General features: G+C 44.0%; 1 protein-coding gene across 2 annotated transcripts in view; it reads right to left on the bottom strand.

Moving 5' to 3' along the window:
* Positions 1 to 15,916, bottom strand: part of Kcnq3 (potassium voltage-gated channel, subfamily Q, member 3) — a 300,263-nt gene that overhangs the window by 36,800 nt on the left and 247,547 nt on the right. For both annotated transcript variants that reach the window (XR_875218.2, NM_152923.3), the window contains exons 2-6: positions 8,207 to 8,297; positions 7,346 to 7,472; positions 5,452 to 5,624; positions 1,941 to 2,096; positions 474 to 584 (exon numbers count right to left, since the gene is read on the bottom strand). Coding sequence is in view for 1 of the 2 variants with exons in the window: in NM_152923.3 (NP_690887.2) it covers positions 474 to 584; positions 1,941 to 2,096; positions 5,452 to 5,624; positions 7,346 to 7,472; positions 8,207 to 8,297 (658 nt within the window). In the remaining variant the exon portion in view is untranslated. The remainder of the gene's footprint in view (positions 1 to 473; positions 585 to 1,940; positions 2,097 to 5,451; positions 5,625 to 7,345; positions 7,473 to 8,206; positions 8,298 to 15,916) is intronic.

The following is a 15,916-nucleotide window of genomic DNA, read 5'->3' on the forward strand; positions in this document are numbered from 1 at the left end:
AACAACTCTTGAGAGAAATGAAAACATTCAAAAATTTAAGGCAGAAAGTGTTAGGCCAAGAAAAAAAAAGTAATTCAGACGTGAAGTATGTGTGCTGTGTTAGGTTTTGGGCATCAACAGATGAAGATGGAGCTCTAGCCCCTAAAGATATCAGTCCTTGAGGTCAGGCAGAGATGGAAGCCTGCTAACGCACATGGAGTCAGAATGGCCATGGGAGGGGGCCACTGTCTTTGACTGAAGATGGCAGTACTGTTTAGGAAATGAGGAGGCATTTGAAGACATCACTCCTGGCACAAGGAAGCAGCACAAGCCATGGGGGAGGGGTGAGGCACCACCATGCTGACATAACAGTTGATAAAGGATAGGATGTGGAACATCTAACTCAGGATACAAAAGGGTGAAATGTGAGGCTCGGAATTTGAGCTGGGTCTAGGCATTAAGGGGAACTTCCTGTCACAATCGAAGGAACTTACTGCCGGAAGGGCAAAAAAGGAGACGCCGATTAAAGAAAAGGTGGCAGCAATCAGACGTCCTTCCCAGGTTTTAGGTGTCTTGTCTCCATAACCAATGGTGGCCAGTGTGATCTGAAAAAGAGAAGCGTTCAGACAGGGTTTCCCCAGATAAGGAACAGCAGGGGCAGTCAACAGAGCTCTGCTGTGTCAGCCTCTGAGCCTGCTCGATGTTGCTCTCATTCATATATAACAAGAGTTCTGCACCACGGCTCGATTTAAGGTTAGAGGTGTCCAACTAATTGTGAAAATGTGCACACATCCGTCTCTCTCTCTCTTTCTTTCTCTCTCTCTCTCTCTTTGTGTGTGTGTGTGTGTGTGTGTGTGTGTGTGTGTGTGTGTGTGTGTACACAGTTGCTTCTTTATAGCCATAGCTTTCACATCTTGGGATTTAACCAGCTATGCTTCAAACATTTCAATAAAACCAAATGATAAAATAAGACAAGTAAGAATTACAGCCTACCAAGCCTTTACATAGTATTCACATGTCATTAGGCACTAAAAGTAATCTAAGTTTGATTTAAACACATAGGAGGATGTCTTTGGCTCGTATGCAAATGCTACAGTGTTTTCTAGAAGGGATGAACACCTATACGTTTTGATATCTTCAGAGAAATGGAGGAAACTGAAATCAGCCTCCTGTTTCCACCAAGGAATGGCCGTATTTGTGACTATATGGATTTATGTACAGCCACGTGATGAGTTATGTTTGTCAGAGTATTTGTGTATGTCTTTATCTGTGCATGTCTGACTGTCCATGTGATTGTCCTGAGCAGTATATTCCAGTGTGAGCTTATGTGTTTATAGGGACACAGTTCACAACACCGGGGCCTCTGGAGCACATTTGCTTGCCTCCAAATCTCAAGTGCCTTAAAGTAAGTATTAAACTATTTCACCTTCCTTCTATGGTTCTTGCCTCAGTTTTCTCACTTAAAAAAAAAAAAAGGCTAACATGTATTTGGGTTTAAACACTAGTTACTTAGCATAGTGATGTGAAGCAAATTAAGACTTCAGTAAGTGTCAGGATTAATACTTGTATAGGTGTTCACACTTTTATATGTGTCTTCAGGTCTGCATGTCATGCATATATCTGATACTGTTTTTCTTCCCGCCCCCCCCCCCCCAGCCATTAACATGGCCTGACAGATCGTTGCCTATGACTGACAAGGCCAGGTCTCAGATAACCATGCAAAAAGATTGTTCTGGGTTCTAATTTCTTACAAGCTCCATAAAAAAAAAAGTTTCTAGGTACATTCCTCATTGGTAGAAGCTTCTTGCTTCCTCTGTGTAGATTCAAAGGTGAAAGAGGTCCAGCCCTCATTGGATGCAGAATGAAGTTGACCCGAGTGTGCCCATACCCCGCTCTTCACTTCCCTCTGCATCTAGTGGTCTCCATCTCTCTAGGATCGTATTTCAAGGAAGGTGACTCACCAGGCCCCACCACAGAGCATCTGCATAGGTCTCAAACTCCTCCTTCATTTCCTCTCCTTGGGCATCCATCTCTGGCACATCCTTCTCCACCAGGTAGACAAGAAATGAAGAAAGGATGAGTGTCAGGAAGCCTATGTACCAGGCAGTGATGAGTTCCTAGAACAGTGAACAACAGAGGGAGTCAGCAGGAAGTCCTCGGTGGAAGCTTGAGCCAGGCAGTCTGGGGTTGGAGTCCATGCTTGTTTGTCATGTTTATCTTTTCTGAGTCTCACCTCCTATCCATGGAAAACGGTGTGTGTGTGTGTGCAAGAATGCAGACATTCCTATCATTAACTACTGGAATGTTGTAAGTTCCAGGAGAAGAAAAACACTCTCGTCTAGGTGACCTGATATCATAACTCAGGAGGTTTCATGAGAAGGTTATTGGTCAGGAGAAAGTGTTCAGAGACAAGCACAGAATTTGGGAGACTTCATGTGTCACAGAACTGCATGGAGCAGGGCAAAAAAAAATCAGCTCCATGGGCAGATTAGCAGCAAAAGGCAGTTAGTATGGCCCAGGAGACAAAGCCATGGAGAAGGACCCCACACTACCACCCTTTCACTGTATGGTTCAAAGGACAACTAATCTCTCTTATCCATGAGATGAGAATTTTCATTTCATTAAACATCCCAGTTATGTTAGGTGAATATAGTTTTGTTTTAATCCCAGAAGTGGGATACGGGGCTGCCTCAGATTGTCCACAACTGCTAACTACCATTATCTCATGCTCTAGGAGGGCTGTGATTTTTTTTCCTATCTGCAGTTTACCTTTGGAAGGATAGGGACACTTGAAAGGGTCTAAACGCAACAGCCCTGAGAGGGCCTGGGGTAGCTGCTGGTACCTGTTAATGTTTTTGCTATTGCTGGATTATTGATCCGGGATATTCGGATGATGAAGACTGGACTTGCCCTAAGGAGCTTCCTGTCCCTAAGCAGCAGGAAGTAGTCTAAAGCAGGAAGTAGTCTAAAGCATGCCCCTTTCCCTTCTAACCTTCTTTCTCGCCTACCTAGAGTGGAGGGGTTGGAAGGGATTAGGGAGAAATAAGGGTTGGAAGGGTATAAGACAATAGAAACCAATAAAGTAGCTCAAAATTGTGCCTATGATGTGTAACATATTGATTTTCAAAGTAATAATGATAATGATAATAATAATAATAATAATAATAATAATAATAAAGTAGAACAAAAGAGTCCTACAGGTGTCCTGGATACCCATGGTGGAATTCAGACAAGCCTTTTTATGTTAAAGTGATTCTTGCATATTAGAATATGAAAACATAAGAGACAAATGTCACTTATGATCTCATAGATAGTGCCACACAGTGAGAAGCAAACAAGGATCTGTGATTGGTTAAAAGGAAATGCTAGAGTAAGGAGAGCCAAGAGGTGGCAAAGCTTTGGGCTGACGGAGATGATCCCTAGGGGCCTCTGCTGCTTTATGTCTTCTGTTGAGGCTTAGCCTGGTAGAGTGGGTGGGGAGAAGTCAAGATTATAGGGGAACATGATCTGGATGTAAAGCGGTGTTCTTACTGGGGCATCTCAGGGAGCTGTTGTTGGCAAAGCTGTCCTTCCCATGGCAGTCAGGAGAGGCAGTTCTTACTGCCTTGGCTCACAAAGTTGCTGCTGCCCACACTACCCTTTCCTGCAGGACCAAATGAGGAGGCTCCAGCCACCTGCGTTCACTTCTTACCTTCATTATGGTTATTTCCCTGGATCGTTTTACCCCGTTAGAGAGAGGGCTGTGGTCTGAATGAGAACTACCCTTCCTAGGCTCAGATATGGAACATTTCTTTCCCGGCTGGTGGTGCTAATTGGGGATGCCTTGGCAACTTTAGGGGTTATGGCTTAGCTGGTAGAAGTGGGTCACTAGGGGTGGGACTTTAAAAGGCTTCCTTGGTTCCACTTCCTGTTCTGCTATCACGTAAGCAGCCTCCAACACATCGCCCTGCTGCCTCAGTGGCTCTGCCTAACCTTCCCCAGAACAGTGTACCAAAACTCTGAAACCGTAAGCCAAAATACATCTTGCCTTCCTCACTGTTTTATCAGGTGTTATGTGAGGTCAGTGTCAAGATAAGAGAGCCCAGTAGCTTTTCCTTAAGAGTGCCATTGTTTTGTATTCAGTCTGCTTCTTCCACACCATTAGGCTTCTCTTCTCATGGTCTTACTTTCCCCACAGTGTTGTACGTGCATGGCACTCATGTATATTCACATATGCAAAGGCAAATGGTACCAATACTGGAGTGGGAGGTTCTCCTCTGAGGGTCTGCCCTCAAAGAGATCTGAGAGGGGAAAGGAAGTTGCCCACTCCTTCCCCAGGGGCTTTCTGAAGACCCCTACAAAGCCTCTTGCTGGTGTAGACTGCAGCTGGGAACTTCTGCCTCCCTGGGTTCCTGCAAGCCTGAAGACTGCTTGGTTGTTTCTTTAGAAACAGCTGCTTGATCATGTGCAGCATGCAGATACACCAGCTGGTCTGGATCATTAGGTGGTGGTATAATGGTTGGCATCGGGAGTTAAAGTGGGTTTCGTAGTCATTTACAACACTGTTCAAGCGAATCCTGACTCTATAACTTTCACTAGCAGCTCGGTAGCGGAATCTATTCTCTCCCATGGCAAGTATTCCAGCAGTTAGCTCTGGGATCAAGGGACTGTGACTGCTATATCATCAGTGTTGGGAAGTAGAGGCATCAAATCTTTCCCTGTTTTTAAAATCTGTTCTGCAGGATCTGCAAGGGCTTTTTTTCCCTGCCTTGGTGACTCAGAACGCAGTTTCCTGACACATGAGACTCAGCCAGCATACCTGACGCTGGAAGCATGAACCGGTAGAGATCCTGGGGCACATTTGTCATGGGAGTGCTGCTTGGCTTGTTTGTAACTATAGGATCAACACTAGAAATCTCACCCTGGTAACACAGATTTTTCTTCTCTGTGTCTCTGAATGTCAGAGGAGTCAAGTATAGAACTTGTCCCAGAGTGCAAAAAATGGATTAATTAAAAAACAAAACAAAACAAAACAAAAACCCAAAGTAACACAGATAGAGTTTGTATCCAAATTAGTCAGTGGGACTCCAAAGTCTCCCCACCACACTTGTTACATGCTGCCTTGTGTGAGTTCATTCTACCCTTTCAACCATGTGGGGGTATGGATATTACCACTGAGCTATTGAATCATAAATGGTAATCTCAACTGTAGAAATGAGAAAACTGAAGGCCAATGAGAGGTGAATGACTTTTGCCAAACTTATTAGCTTATAATGGAACTGAGACCTAAGCTCAGGTTTGCCTGTGGTCTACATCTATCTCCCTGGGCTACATCTACATATGCTTTTTTTCTCTACTTCCTCCTCTTTTTCCTTGTTATTATCATTGTCAGTTTTGGCAGCATGACTACCCTCATGGACACTGCAGGAAGATGGTTCTGTAGAAAGCAGGAGTGAAACCTATATTAATTGATGGCTTGTCCATAACACTTACTTTGCTGTGGGCACAGATAGCCGAGCCCAGGAGCTTCCAGGTGCCACCCCTCCTATCCATTCGAAGCATGCGCAGGATCTGCAGGAAGCGAAGGCTTCGCAGGGAGGTGGCCAAGACATTGCCCTGGTTTCCCACGGCAACCACTGGCACAGAGGCAATCAGTACGAAGATGTCTGGGAAAGAGAACAAACCGTGGCAGAGAACAGAGAGAAGGTCATGCAAAAGAAAGACCCCATTTCTAGCACTGTCTAGGAGCTGATGAACATGTATCAAGCAGAGGCTGTTCTAACTAAGCAGTTGTGTTGAGGGTGATGTCAACTGCCAGTGATAATGGATTATGCTGTAAATGATGAGGAAATGAACCTTTTGACACCACTACTGATTTCCTAGGAGCTAGGGAAAGACCCCGTTAGGCTCCACCTCTGGTTCTAGAGCACAGAGGTACAGTTTCTCAAAGTTCCTTATGTGCACTTGGCATTTGATAGCAGATGAGTTGTGGAGAAGAGGGCATTAAGGATTGCTCAGGCTACAGAAGTGAAGCCTGATGCTCAGGCTCTGTTTTAATGTGGTTCTTCTGAGTAAGCAGAAAATGAGATGGGATCTTGGGTGTTAGTCATTGAGCGATTAGTACAGGGGTGTTAGATTTTTTTCCAGACCGGTGGTGTTAAGGTGCTGTGGTGGTTTAAATGAGAATGGATCCCATGGGCTCATATGTTTGATTGCTTGATCCCAAAAGGTGAAACTATTTGGGAAGGATTAGGAGGTATGGCCTTTTTAGAGGAGGTGGGTCACTAGAGAAGGTGGGCTTTTGAAAGCTCAAAGCCACACTAGGCTCAGTTGTTATCTCTCTGCTGCCTGGGGATCAGGTTGCAAGCTGTAATCTCTCTCTCTCTCTCTCTCTCTCTCTCTCTCTCTCTCTCTCTCTCTCTCTCTCTCTCTCTCTCTCCCCCTCCCTCTCCCTCTCTGCTATAATCTCTTAGGTGCTCTTCCAGTGTCATGCCCAGCCCTGTGCTCCCTACTGTGATGGTTGCAGACCAACTTTCTGAAACCATAAGCAAGTGCCTAATTAAATGCTTTCTTTACAATGATGCCTTGGTGACAGTGTTTTATCCCAGCAATAGAACAATAATTAAGACTAGTAGGATCTGCTCGCGAATTATGAGACTGGAAGAACTCAGTTCTGTGAACTTCAGTTTCTTTCTCTGTAAAACAGGTAAAATGTGGTTCAGCAGAAACACACTGTTGACCACCAATGGAGTGGCACTTCCTATCCCCACTGGCCTGGAAGACACAGGTGATTTGAGCTATTTTGGTGACCAAGTGTGCTACTGTTTGGGCACTGGGGATATACACTATTTGGTGTTCTGTGGTTTCTTTACAACCCATATGCAAACAGTGAGCCCAGTCCTCAACCACCAAGGATCACTACCTGTCTAACATGTCAAGGAACAGTTCAAGGTGATGGATTTTCTTTTTTTTTCTTTTTTTTAAAAATTAGGTATTTTCTTCATTTACATTTCCAATGCTACCGAAAAGTTCCCCAAACCCTCCCCCCACTCCCTTCCTACCCCCACTCCCACTTCTTGGCCCTGACGTTCCCCTGTACTGAGGCATATAAAGTTTGCAAGACCAATGGGCCTCTCTTTCCACTATGGCCGACTAGGCCATCTTCTGATACATATGCAGCTAGAGACACGAGCTCCGGGGGATACTGGTTAGTTCATATTGTTGCTCCACCTATAGGGTTGCAGACCCCATTAGCTCCTTGGGTACTTTCTCTAGCTCCTCCATTTCAACACCAGATATTTTGGCACTCTTCACCCATAAAACCTTCCTAGAGAAATACTATAGGAGAGGAGTGAGGTCACCACTGGACCCAATTCTCAGGGCTTACCCAACATGCACAGGGGCTTCCTGGCAAACTTTAGCCGTCCACGCCAGCCTTTGTATCGACAGCAACATCCTGCAGCCCAGATCCTCAAAGCAAACTCAGCTCCAAAGATGAAAATAGCAAAGGTTTCCTGTGTGAAACAGGGGATGGCACGAGGTTACCTAGTATCCAGTGTCAGGACTACTGAGCTCAGAGGAAATGGGTATCTGCTGCTGCTGCACTAGTGGCGAGGATACTGGGGCCAGGGGAAGAAGTGCATGTTGGCCATTGTGACAGCTCCTGTCTTCATCCCGCCATCTTAACCCTCTATGCAAAATGAATCCAGGTCTGAGCTTTTCTGAAGATTCCATTCCAACCAATCATTTTTTTTTTTAGTCCACTGAATCTATTAAAATACCCTATAAGTGAGGTCAAAAACAATCTGCTAACCCCACCCAGAACACTCAGACACTGCTCTCCTAGCTGGACAGTGTTGCTAACCTTAGCTTTTGAGCCAGCCATTGCCTCATGCGTTTTGTAGTATCATCCTCAGTTTATGTTTTGAGAAATCAAAGAAGGGTCAGGGTTTAGAATGGAGTACATCTTTAGGTGAACTTGCAGAGGGCCAGGAAGCTATGTTTTTTTCATTTAATACTGGTGGTTTGGGCTTGGACTACATGCTCCTTATTTCTGTCCAGAACAGTGGATCATCATCAGAAAGGCTATGCCTATGGCAGGCCTGGCAAGACAAAGGGGGCATTGCTTTTTCTTGGACCTTGACTTGGCTAGAGACATTAGGAATCTGAGATCTAGGCAAATAGCTTCCAGGTAAATGCCACCTAGAGCTTCCGTCCTGGAGTACAGTGTCAATGGACCATAGCTTACCAGCAGCAAAAGCCAGTCTCCAGACACAGTCTCATATTCCTTGAAGGTGGTGAGCACGGCCAGAATCAAGCATCCCAGGACAATCAGGAACCTAGAAGGAAGGAAGAAGGGAGGAGGGAGCTTTAGTCCTGGCTGGTGCAGCAGGCAATTACAAAAAGGGGGGGGGGTGGTCAGTGAGACACTGGACAGTGTAGTGTCACATGCTTTATACGTTACTTCATCCATCAGCCACAGCAACCCTGAAGGTGGAAAAAATGATGAACAGCACTGAGAGTGGTTAAGAAAGGAGCAGGGAACGCCAGGTCCAAGAAGTGGGAGTGGGTGGGCTGGGGAGCAGGGCTGGGGGAGGGTATAGGGGACTTTTGGGATAACATTTGAAATGTAAATGAAGAAAATATCTAATAAAAATTGGAAAAAAGAGAGGCTCATGCTGTTGCTCGATCAGTTAGACATTTTAATTTTTTTTTTTTTTGTCTTAGAACACATTTTCTGACTTCCAGCCTTGTCTAGGAATTTAACCACAATCACCAACCTCTTCAGTCTGTTAGGCTTTTTATTTGAAATGAATAGCTTTAACTTTTAAGTGAAACCTACCTACTCTGAGCCCCGATTCCTCTTCTCAGGTGAGAGTGATGACGGTGTTGATGATGTCAACATCAGCACCTCTCCCTACTACACTTGGTCATCACCTGTCTGTCACCTACCACTTCACACATGCCAGTTCATCATCCTTAGAGTGACTCTCAAGGTCAATATGGCCATTCCCCTGCTGTAGCATTTTAAAGACCAGTATTGTGTAAAATGTTAAGTGCTTGGTTCTACAACATACAGCACTAACCTCAGCTCTATGAGATGTGCCTTCAGTTGGCATTGAACATGGAAGTGGATGCCAAGGCTGAGTTGGTATACAAAAAAACACCACGCATCCCAGAGCCCAAATCCTATAGCAGAAGTAGGAGCCTTTCAGACTCTTCCCAATATCTCATCTGATATGCATGTAAACATGGGGATGGCTCCACAAGATGTACATGGTTGTTCCCTGTGAGTCATGCTCTTATATGATTGCTTCCACCAAGTCTAAGCAGACACCAAGACTCACTCCTTCTTTGCTCTCTTCATTATATGTCAAAAGCCTGTGACTGTGCCACACTACATCGAGTTACATCTCGACAGACTGGAGGGAGAGAATCTCTTCCTGGCCTCAACAAGGCCTCATCATAGGACCGAATTAGACCACTGATGCTCAGAAACTGTGAGTTGCATAAAGAAATGGTATCATTAAAGTCCACCAAGACAGTGGCAATTTGTTGCATAGAATGGTAGGAAACTCAGTACATGATGGGAATCGGCCAAGTGCATCTAACTTTCAGAGTTGGATGACCACGTGGTCTGTGTTGCTTGGTCAGTCATACTCCACTCCTGGAGAGCAGAGGCTGTACCAGGTTTGTTTATATCCAGTGACTAACCCAGGGCTCAGAGCTTTAAGTAACCAAGAATTGCTTTAGGAAAATATCAAAGTGACTTCCATAATTCCCTATTGCTGGAATTAAAGACACAGAACACACACACACACACACACACACACACACACACACACTTTGTTACACAGACATGAGTACACTGGATAGTATGTATACAAGTTATATGACTGGTAGATCACCAATGTCAGTTTCTGGTTTCAATGCCTGGCAACACATTCATATATGACACACACATATGATACATACATACACATACACACATATGGCACACACACAGCACATAAACATACAGTGTATTGATTGAACACTTGCTTAGCATGTGTCAAGTTCTGGCTTTAATTCCTAGTACCTCTGGCTTTAATTCCTAGTACCACACGTGAACACATGCACACACAGGCATATACGATAGAGACACATAGTGTACATACATGTGTATGCACAATGTGCATTCATATAACAGCTCCCATGTGTCTGTTGTTTGCTTTCCATGATTTTAGTCATTCATTGCTAGCATACTCTGAGAATATTAAATGCAAACTCCATAAACAAGCCATTGATGGGTATTAAATTACTTTATTATGATTTGTTACTGTCCATGTTCTACTCAGGTTAGTTATTCCTATTAATCTTGTACCGTGCTTAGTCTGTAAATTAAGCTTTATTACAGGCAGGCAACAAATATAGAAACACACAGTATGAATAGTTTGCTTCTACCGACTATTGGACATTTACCGAGCACCCTAGCACACATCAGAAAGGACAATGGAGATATCTGTATCTATATCTGTACTCAGCTCAGCGAGGGCTGTGGTCAGTGATTGCTGTCATGGCTGGCGAAAGAGAAGGGATGAGGAGATAATAAGGGTTTCCTGAAAGATAATCCTCCTGGTGGTCTCAGAAGGACTGAACAGAGTGACAGGAAGAGCAAGAGGAGCACATTGAGGCTCTTGTTGCTAGGATATGACAAAACAAATGTCGGGTGTGTGGTGGCCTCAGGCCCAAGAATATGAGAAGCTTCGAGAGAATGTGCTGAATTTGAAGTCCAAGTGAAACTCTACATAGTGTCAATCAAAACCCAAGATTAAACTTTACAAGAAAGGTTGATATCCTATGGACCTAGTCTAACACTGTGGGAGAGGAGGTGGAGAAATCACCTTTATCCCACCATGCAGTTTCAAGCTAGTTCTGATCAGCCTGCAGCATGCAGCACCCAGACTTAACCAGCAGGGGGCAGCCAACAACCACACAAGTAGCTATGCACAGGAGTCATTGGGATCTACTTTCTAAGACTGGAGAAAGATCGGTAATTTATGAAACTCAAATCATCTAGGAAGGCCTTCTAACCTCAAGAAGAGAAGACATTTTTCAGCTTCTTGCAAAGTTCAAACTGTCCTTAAAATAGCTCGAGTTCAGCAGTCAGCCTCTGTCAGCCTTGCTGACAGAAGCCGGATGTGTCTGGCCCGCACAGCACCTGCCCTTCAGGTTCCTTTGTCTGGTGCTCTGTAGATGCCTGACTTTAACATTTTTTTTCTCCTCCCCTGTACCATTTGCAACTCTGAGCTCCCTCTCTACAGTCCTTTCTGCTTCTTTCCCTTACCCCTCACTACCTGGCTCATCCCTGTGTCTCTTCTTCTACCCCATCCCTACCTTCCTAGGCTCTGTGCACTCACATCCTCTCCCTCCCTCTGTGGTCTTCAGGCCTAGAATAGGAGGTTTGGGAAGAGATCCCTGAGGGGATCCAGCAGGGCCCTTCTGTCCACATTTCCAGGCTGTGTTTGAGAGCAATGCTGGTCGGTGTCAATGCCGTCCTCATGCCCTTCCCCCAGACACAGTCACCTCCATGCTTCTCCTGAAGAACTCTTTCCTTATCTGCTACCATCTTTCAGCCAAGCAGGAGCTAAAGAAGTCAGGGGAGAAACGCATAAGGGCACTTTGAACTGCACACTATTCGGAACTGTGTGGCTTAGGCAATCAGTCCCAGGTTCAGTGCGTCCTGCCCAGGTCCGCTCAGTACCAGACCTCCACCAGGCAGCACCCAGGGAGACACAGGCAGCTCTTCCATCAAGAAGGTAAAGGAGGACCTGCCATGACACTGAGATAAGGAGGTGGAAAATGCACACACATATGCTGCCATTTCTATTTGGTCTTTTCTTTCTTTTCTCCTGAGAACATCAGTGGAGCCATGGGAAGCGTCACTACTTTATATACATACTTATATACGTAAGACCAGAGCTTCCAAGACCAGGTGACAGCAACACCAAGGGAACAAGAGATTCTACTTGGCTGAGAGCCAGTAAGAGACCTTGATGGAGAATTTGCAGGGAATCCACCAAGTAGGTGAAGGTACCAGGCCACCCCATTTAACTGGGAGGATAGTTCCCTTTCTGTTCCTCTGGACTCCCATATTTGAGAAGTCTTCAATTAGGGACCCTGCTGGGACTTTCAGTAACTCTGGGGCAACTTTCCACTAAATGTCCCTCAAGGCTAGGGAGGCAGGCAGCAGCTGGATCCACTTGATTATCATTAGAGTTCCTTCATTGAAAGCGATGAAAGTTCTCTCATCCTAGGCAGGTGTAGGCAGAATGAACAAATAGAGCGGGTGTGCCTGGCTCCTTCACACCTGACTTGCCTCAAGGCACTGCCATGGTTCCTGGCTCTTGAGCACATGAAATAAACCTGACAAAGAGTTGCTAATAAAGTCTACATATGTAAAGAACTCAAATGATTCAACAATAACAAAATCAAATAACTAAATTACACTGGTCTAAAAATCTGGATATATGAAATATCTATGTATGTACATATACATATAATATAGATATAAATTTTATATATATATATATATTCCCAACTGGTCAAGGCCTCAAAATAATATCTGATTATTTTTTAAACTCTAGTATGGACTGGTCGAGATTGCCTGGAATGCAGGATTCCAACTGCTGCCAACTTATCTGAAGGAAATGCTATTATCGACTGGTAATGTTTGTTAGATAAGAAACAGGACTAAGAATGTGCCATCCCCTAGAGACACAGACATGAGTACATAAACAATACTCTTATTTCCCTAGTGTTTCCTTCTCCTGACTCTGTTCATAATATATTCCCCACACAAGTTCTAGCAACCACAACATTCGAGGAACCCCAAGAAGCCTGCTTTTGTCCCTTTAGAGGCCCAAGTAAGCATGTGAGCACAACATGACACTGGCGGCAGAGTGATGGTGACACCCTGGCCTTCTGCTCTCAGCCTAGTCTGTCTCCCACAATGCCATTTGTGTGTGTGTGTGTGTGTGTGTGTGTGTGTGTGTGTTCAATAAAGTGGAGAGAGCTTTGACAGGATGTGTGCTCTTTCTTAACATGGTTAGACTAATGTGTTGCCTTTCATTAAATCCCAACGACATCAGGGAAACAGGTGAACTATTACACACCAGGAAATTTTAAATGTGATAGGTGTTTACTTTGCCTTTTTTGAGATCTGACCTATGTTCTCCCTTTTCCTTCTGGAACTCATTTTCTCTGCTCAAATGTATCACATGCTTATTTATCTGCGAGGTTCAAATAGTTCAAAACAATCTCATCTGATGTCAGAATCTAACAGTACATATGAAAAAGTACAAAGAGTAATTTTAAAATGATTCAAAGTGATTGCTTCTTTTTATCCTGTGTTAAGAGTTGCAGGACTGCAACTACAACAAGCTAAGAACACCCTGTGAACAGAGGCCACCTCTCAGGGTGAGCCAAACAGTACATACACAAGCTAAGCAGAGCAGTGCTCACATGTCATGATAAAGCACAGCTAGAGACGTATCATCTCTGGACTAGACACAGGGAGATTAGAAGAAAAGAGCCCAGGGGAAAGTACCCTCATTACTGCCTTTCCTGTCTCCACTCTACCCTTCAAATACATTTTCTCATTATTTTTCTAAGTAGACTGATCAAGTCCCAGGTCTTTAGCAAGAAAATCTGGCTCTCCTACATCACATCATTCCACAACATAATGAATACGAGGAAGGATCCCACAATATGCTACCTACAAGAAACTCACTTTTGCACCAAAGGCCCAAATGTGTTGCCAGTGAAAAGACAGGAAATACTTTCCCCTGAATAGTAACCAAGGTATAGCAGAAGTGGCTCTAAGAATATCAAACCTTTAAGCAGAAGTGAAGAGCAAAATTGCTATGTGAGGCCCAGGAGAGCATTACAGGCAAATAGGTTTCAATGCATTAAGAAGACATAGAAGTTGTAACCAAATGCACAACCAACAACAGAACTCCAAAACATATTAGGCTTCCCTATGCTTGTCTCCTCAGTCTTTATCTTTCTAGTCATAGCAGATTTAAAATTTAATTAAAACATAGAAGACTCTCCAAATTCTATCTCCTTTCCTAAATCCCTATTTTTCTCTCATCCAATTGATGTATCCTTTGTCTTCCAAGGATGTCTTTAACTGATCTCAGGATCTGTCACCCTCTCTATTATGGTGCCCTCCTTCCCTCAACAAACTACCGGATAGTCACGTGTTACAAATTAGGAGTTAAGAGTGGACCATACTTGTCTCTTAAAAGCTTGCACTTCATCTCTTGCTCTACAAACAACGGTAGGGGAATATTCTTCTGATCATTCACATAAGATTTTGTTTTTCACTCTTCATAATCTTTTGCATCCCTTAACATGCCTGGGTACTCTAGGCTGTGAGCATCCAATGACAAGCACAGTGCATCTTAGATTGTTCTAATGAAGCAAGGATCCTATGATTTCCTTTGGGGGAGCAAAGCTCTTGGCACAAGGCAATACTTGAAGAAGCTTTCAGTTTTCATTTTATTTCCGACTCTGCTGTTTCACCTCTGTAAGCATGGGGGGAAGCTCTTTCTCCATGTTTTCATGTCTACATCTATGACGTATACAACCCAGGGAAATGGCACCATAGGTCTTTATGGACTGTTTTAATGGGTTCAAGATGGAAAAGTCTGAGTTCAGATATCAGCTGTGCTACTTGCTACATGGAGGGCAGTTTCATCACTTGCAAATGGCAATGACACAAGGTCCTAATTCAGGCTGCTGTGAGAAGTTAATGAGAGAATGCTCTTGGGTGACATAGTGTCATGCTTGTCACAGCATGTTGATCTGAAATTGCTTAGCTTGAATGGGTCATGCCAGCAGCTAGGTTCCACATGGTTAACAGGCTCACTTAATAGTTCATCAACATCCCAAAATTACTTATTTAAAATTGAAAAATCTACGAGAAATTAAAAGAAGTTAGAGGAAGTCTGTGTGTCACAGTTCCATCACAGACTGCCTCGTCAGGCTGAGTCACACGTTGGCTATTTCTAAAGATCCTTTCAGATTTATTCAATCTTCTATAAGCAAGCCATATTTCTGGAGGTTTGTGGCTTCTGCCTTGGGATAAGGTTATCAGCTTTCTCCAGACCAGGAAACCCTCTGTTCTCTTCTGCAACAACAACAGTTGAAATACACACAATTTCATTAGCATACATATAACACTCCTTTCACTCTGTTTACATTTGACATTTCCATATAAAGGCAGTGTTGTCCTAACTCTGACAGATTACAAGGTGTCGCCCTGTGGAATGGTGATAGGAGCCATTGGCAAGGTCCTTCCATCTCCACAATGCCCCTAACTGTGGTATCTGTTACTATCAGTTTGGCATCCAAAATTTGCATGACAGGCTTCTATATGCCACAGAGAGATGCAGAGTTATATTTTAAGGATCTTCCTAAGACCACGGCACCTGCAAGGTTTCCCTGAAAACCCAGAGCAACAAAGGAAAATATTAAAGGCTGTGGAGTAGAGCTGTAGCACACAGATACCAAGATGGCCCCAAGAATCATCTTAATGACATCCCTGGGGAATTCTCACCGCTTAAAAGAGGCTAGGTAGGACTTATTTCTAGTGGGTAGAATATGTTAAGGAGATGGGATGCTATTTTTGGGATTAGATTATAAAGGACTGTGAATTCCATTTTGCTGTAGACTTTGCTTTCATGAAGCAAGCTGTTAAGCTAGATACATCTTCATAGTATTGAAATAAAAGTACCATCCACCCAAAACTGGATCCTTCAGGAACTGGTGTCTCCAAAGAGCCACTAAAGGGATTTTGATAGAGAGCCATCTTTAGCTGAGTCTTCACATGAGACTCAGTCAAGGCTTATGGCATGATCCTGAGAATCAAACCTGAAGTCCTAATACAGAGGGAGAGTATGGGAGGAGGAGA

Source organism: Mus musculus, chromosome 15, assembly GCF_000001635.26.
Source record: "Mus musculus strain C57BL/6J chromosome 15, GRCm38.p6 C57BL/6J".
In the NCBI taxonomy this organism is placed as follows: domain Eukaryota; kingdom Metazoa; phylum Chordata; class Mammalia; order Rodentia; family Muridae; genus Mus; species Mus musculus.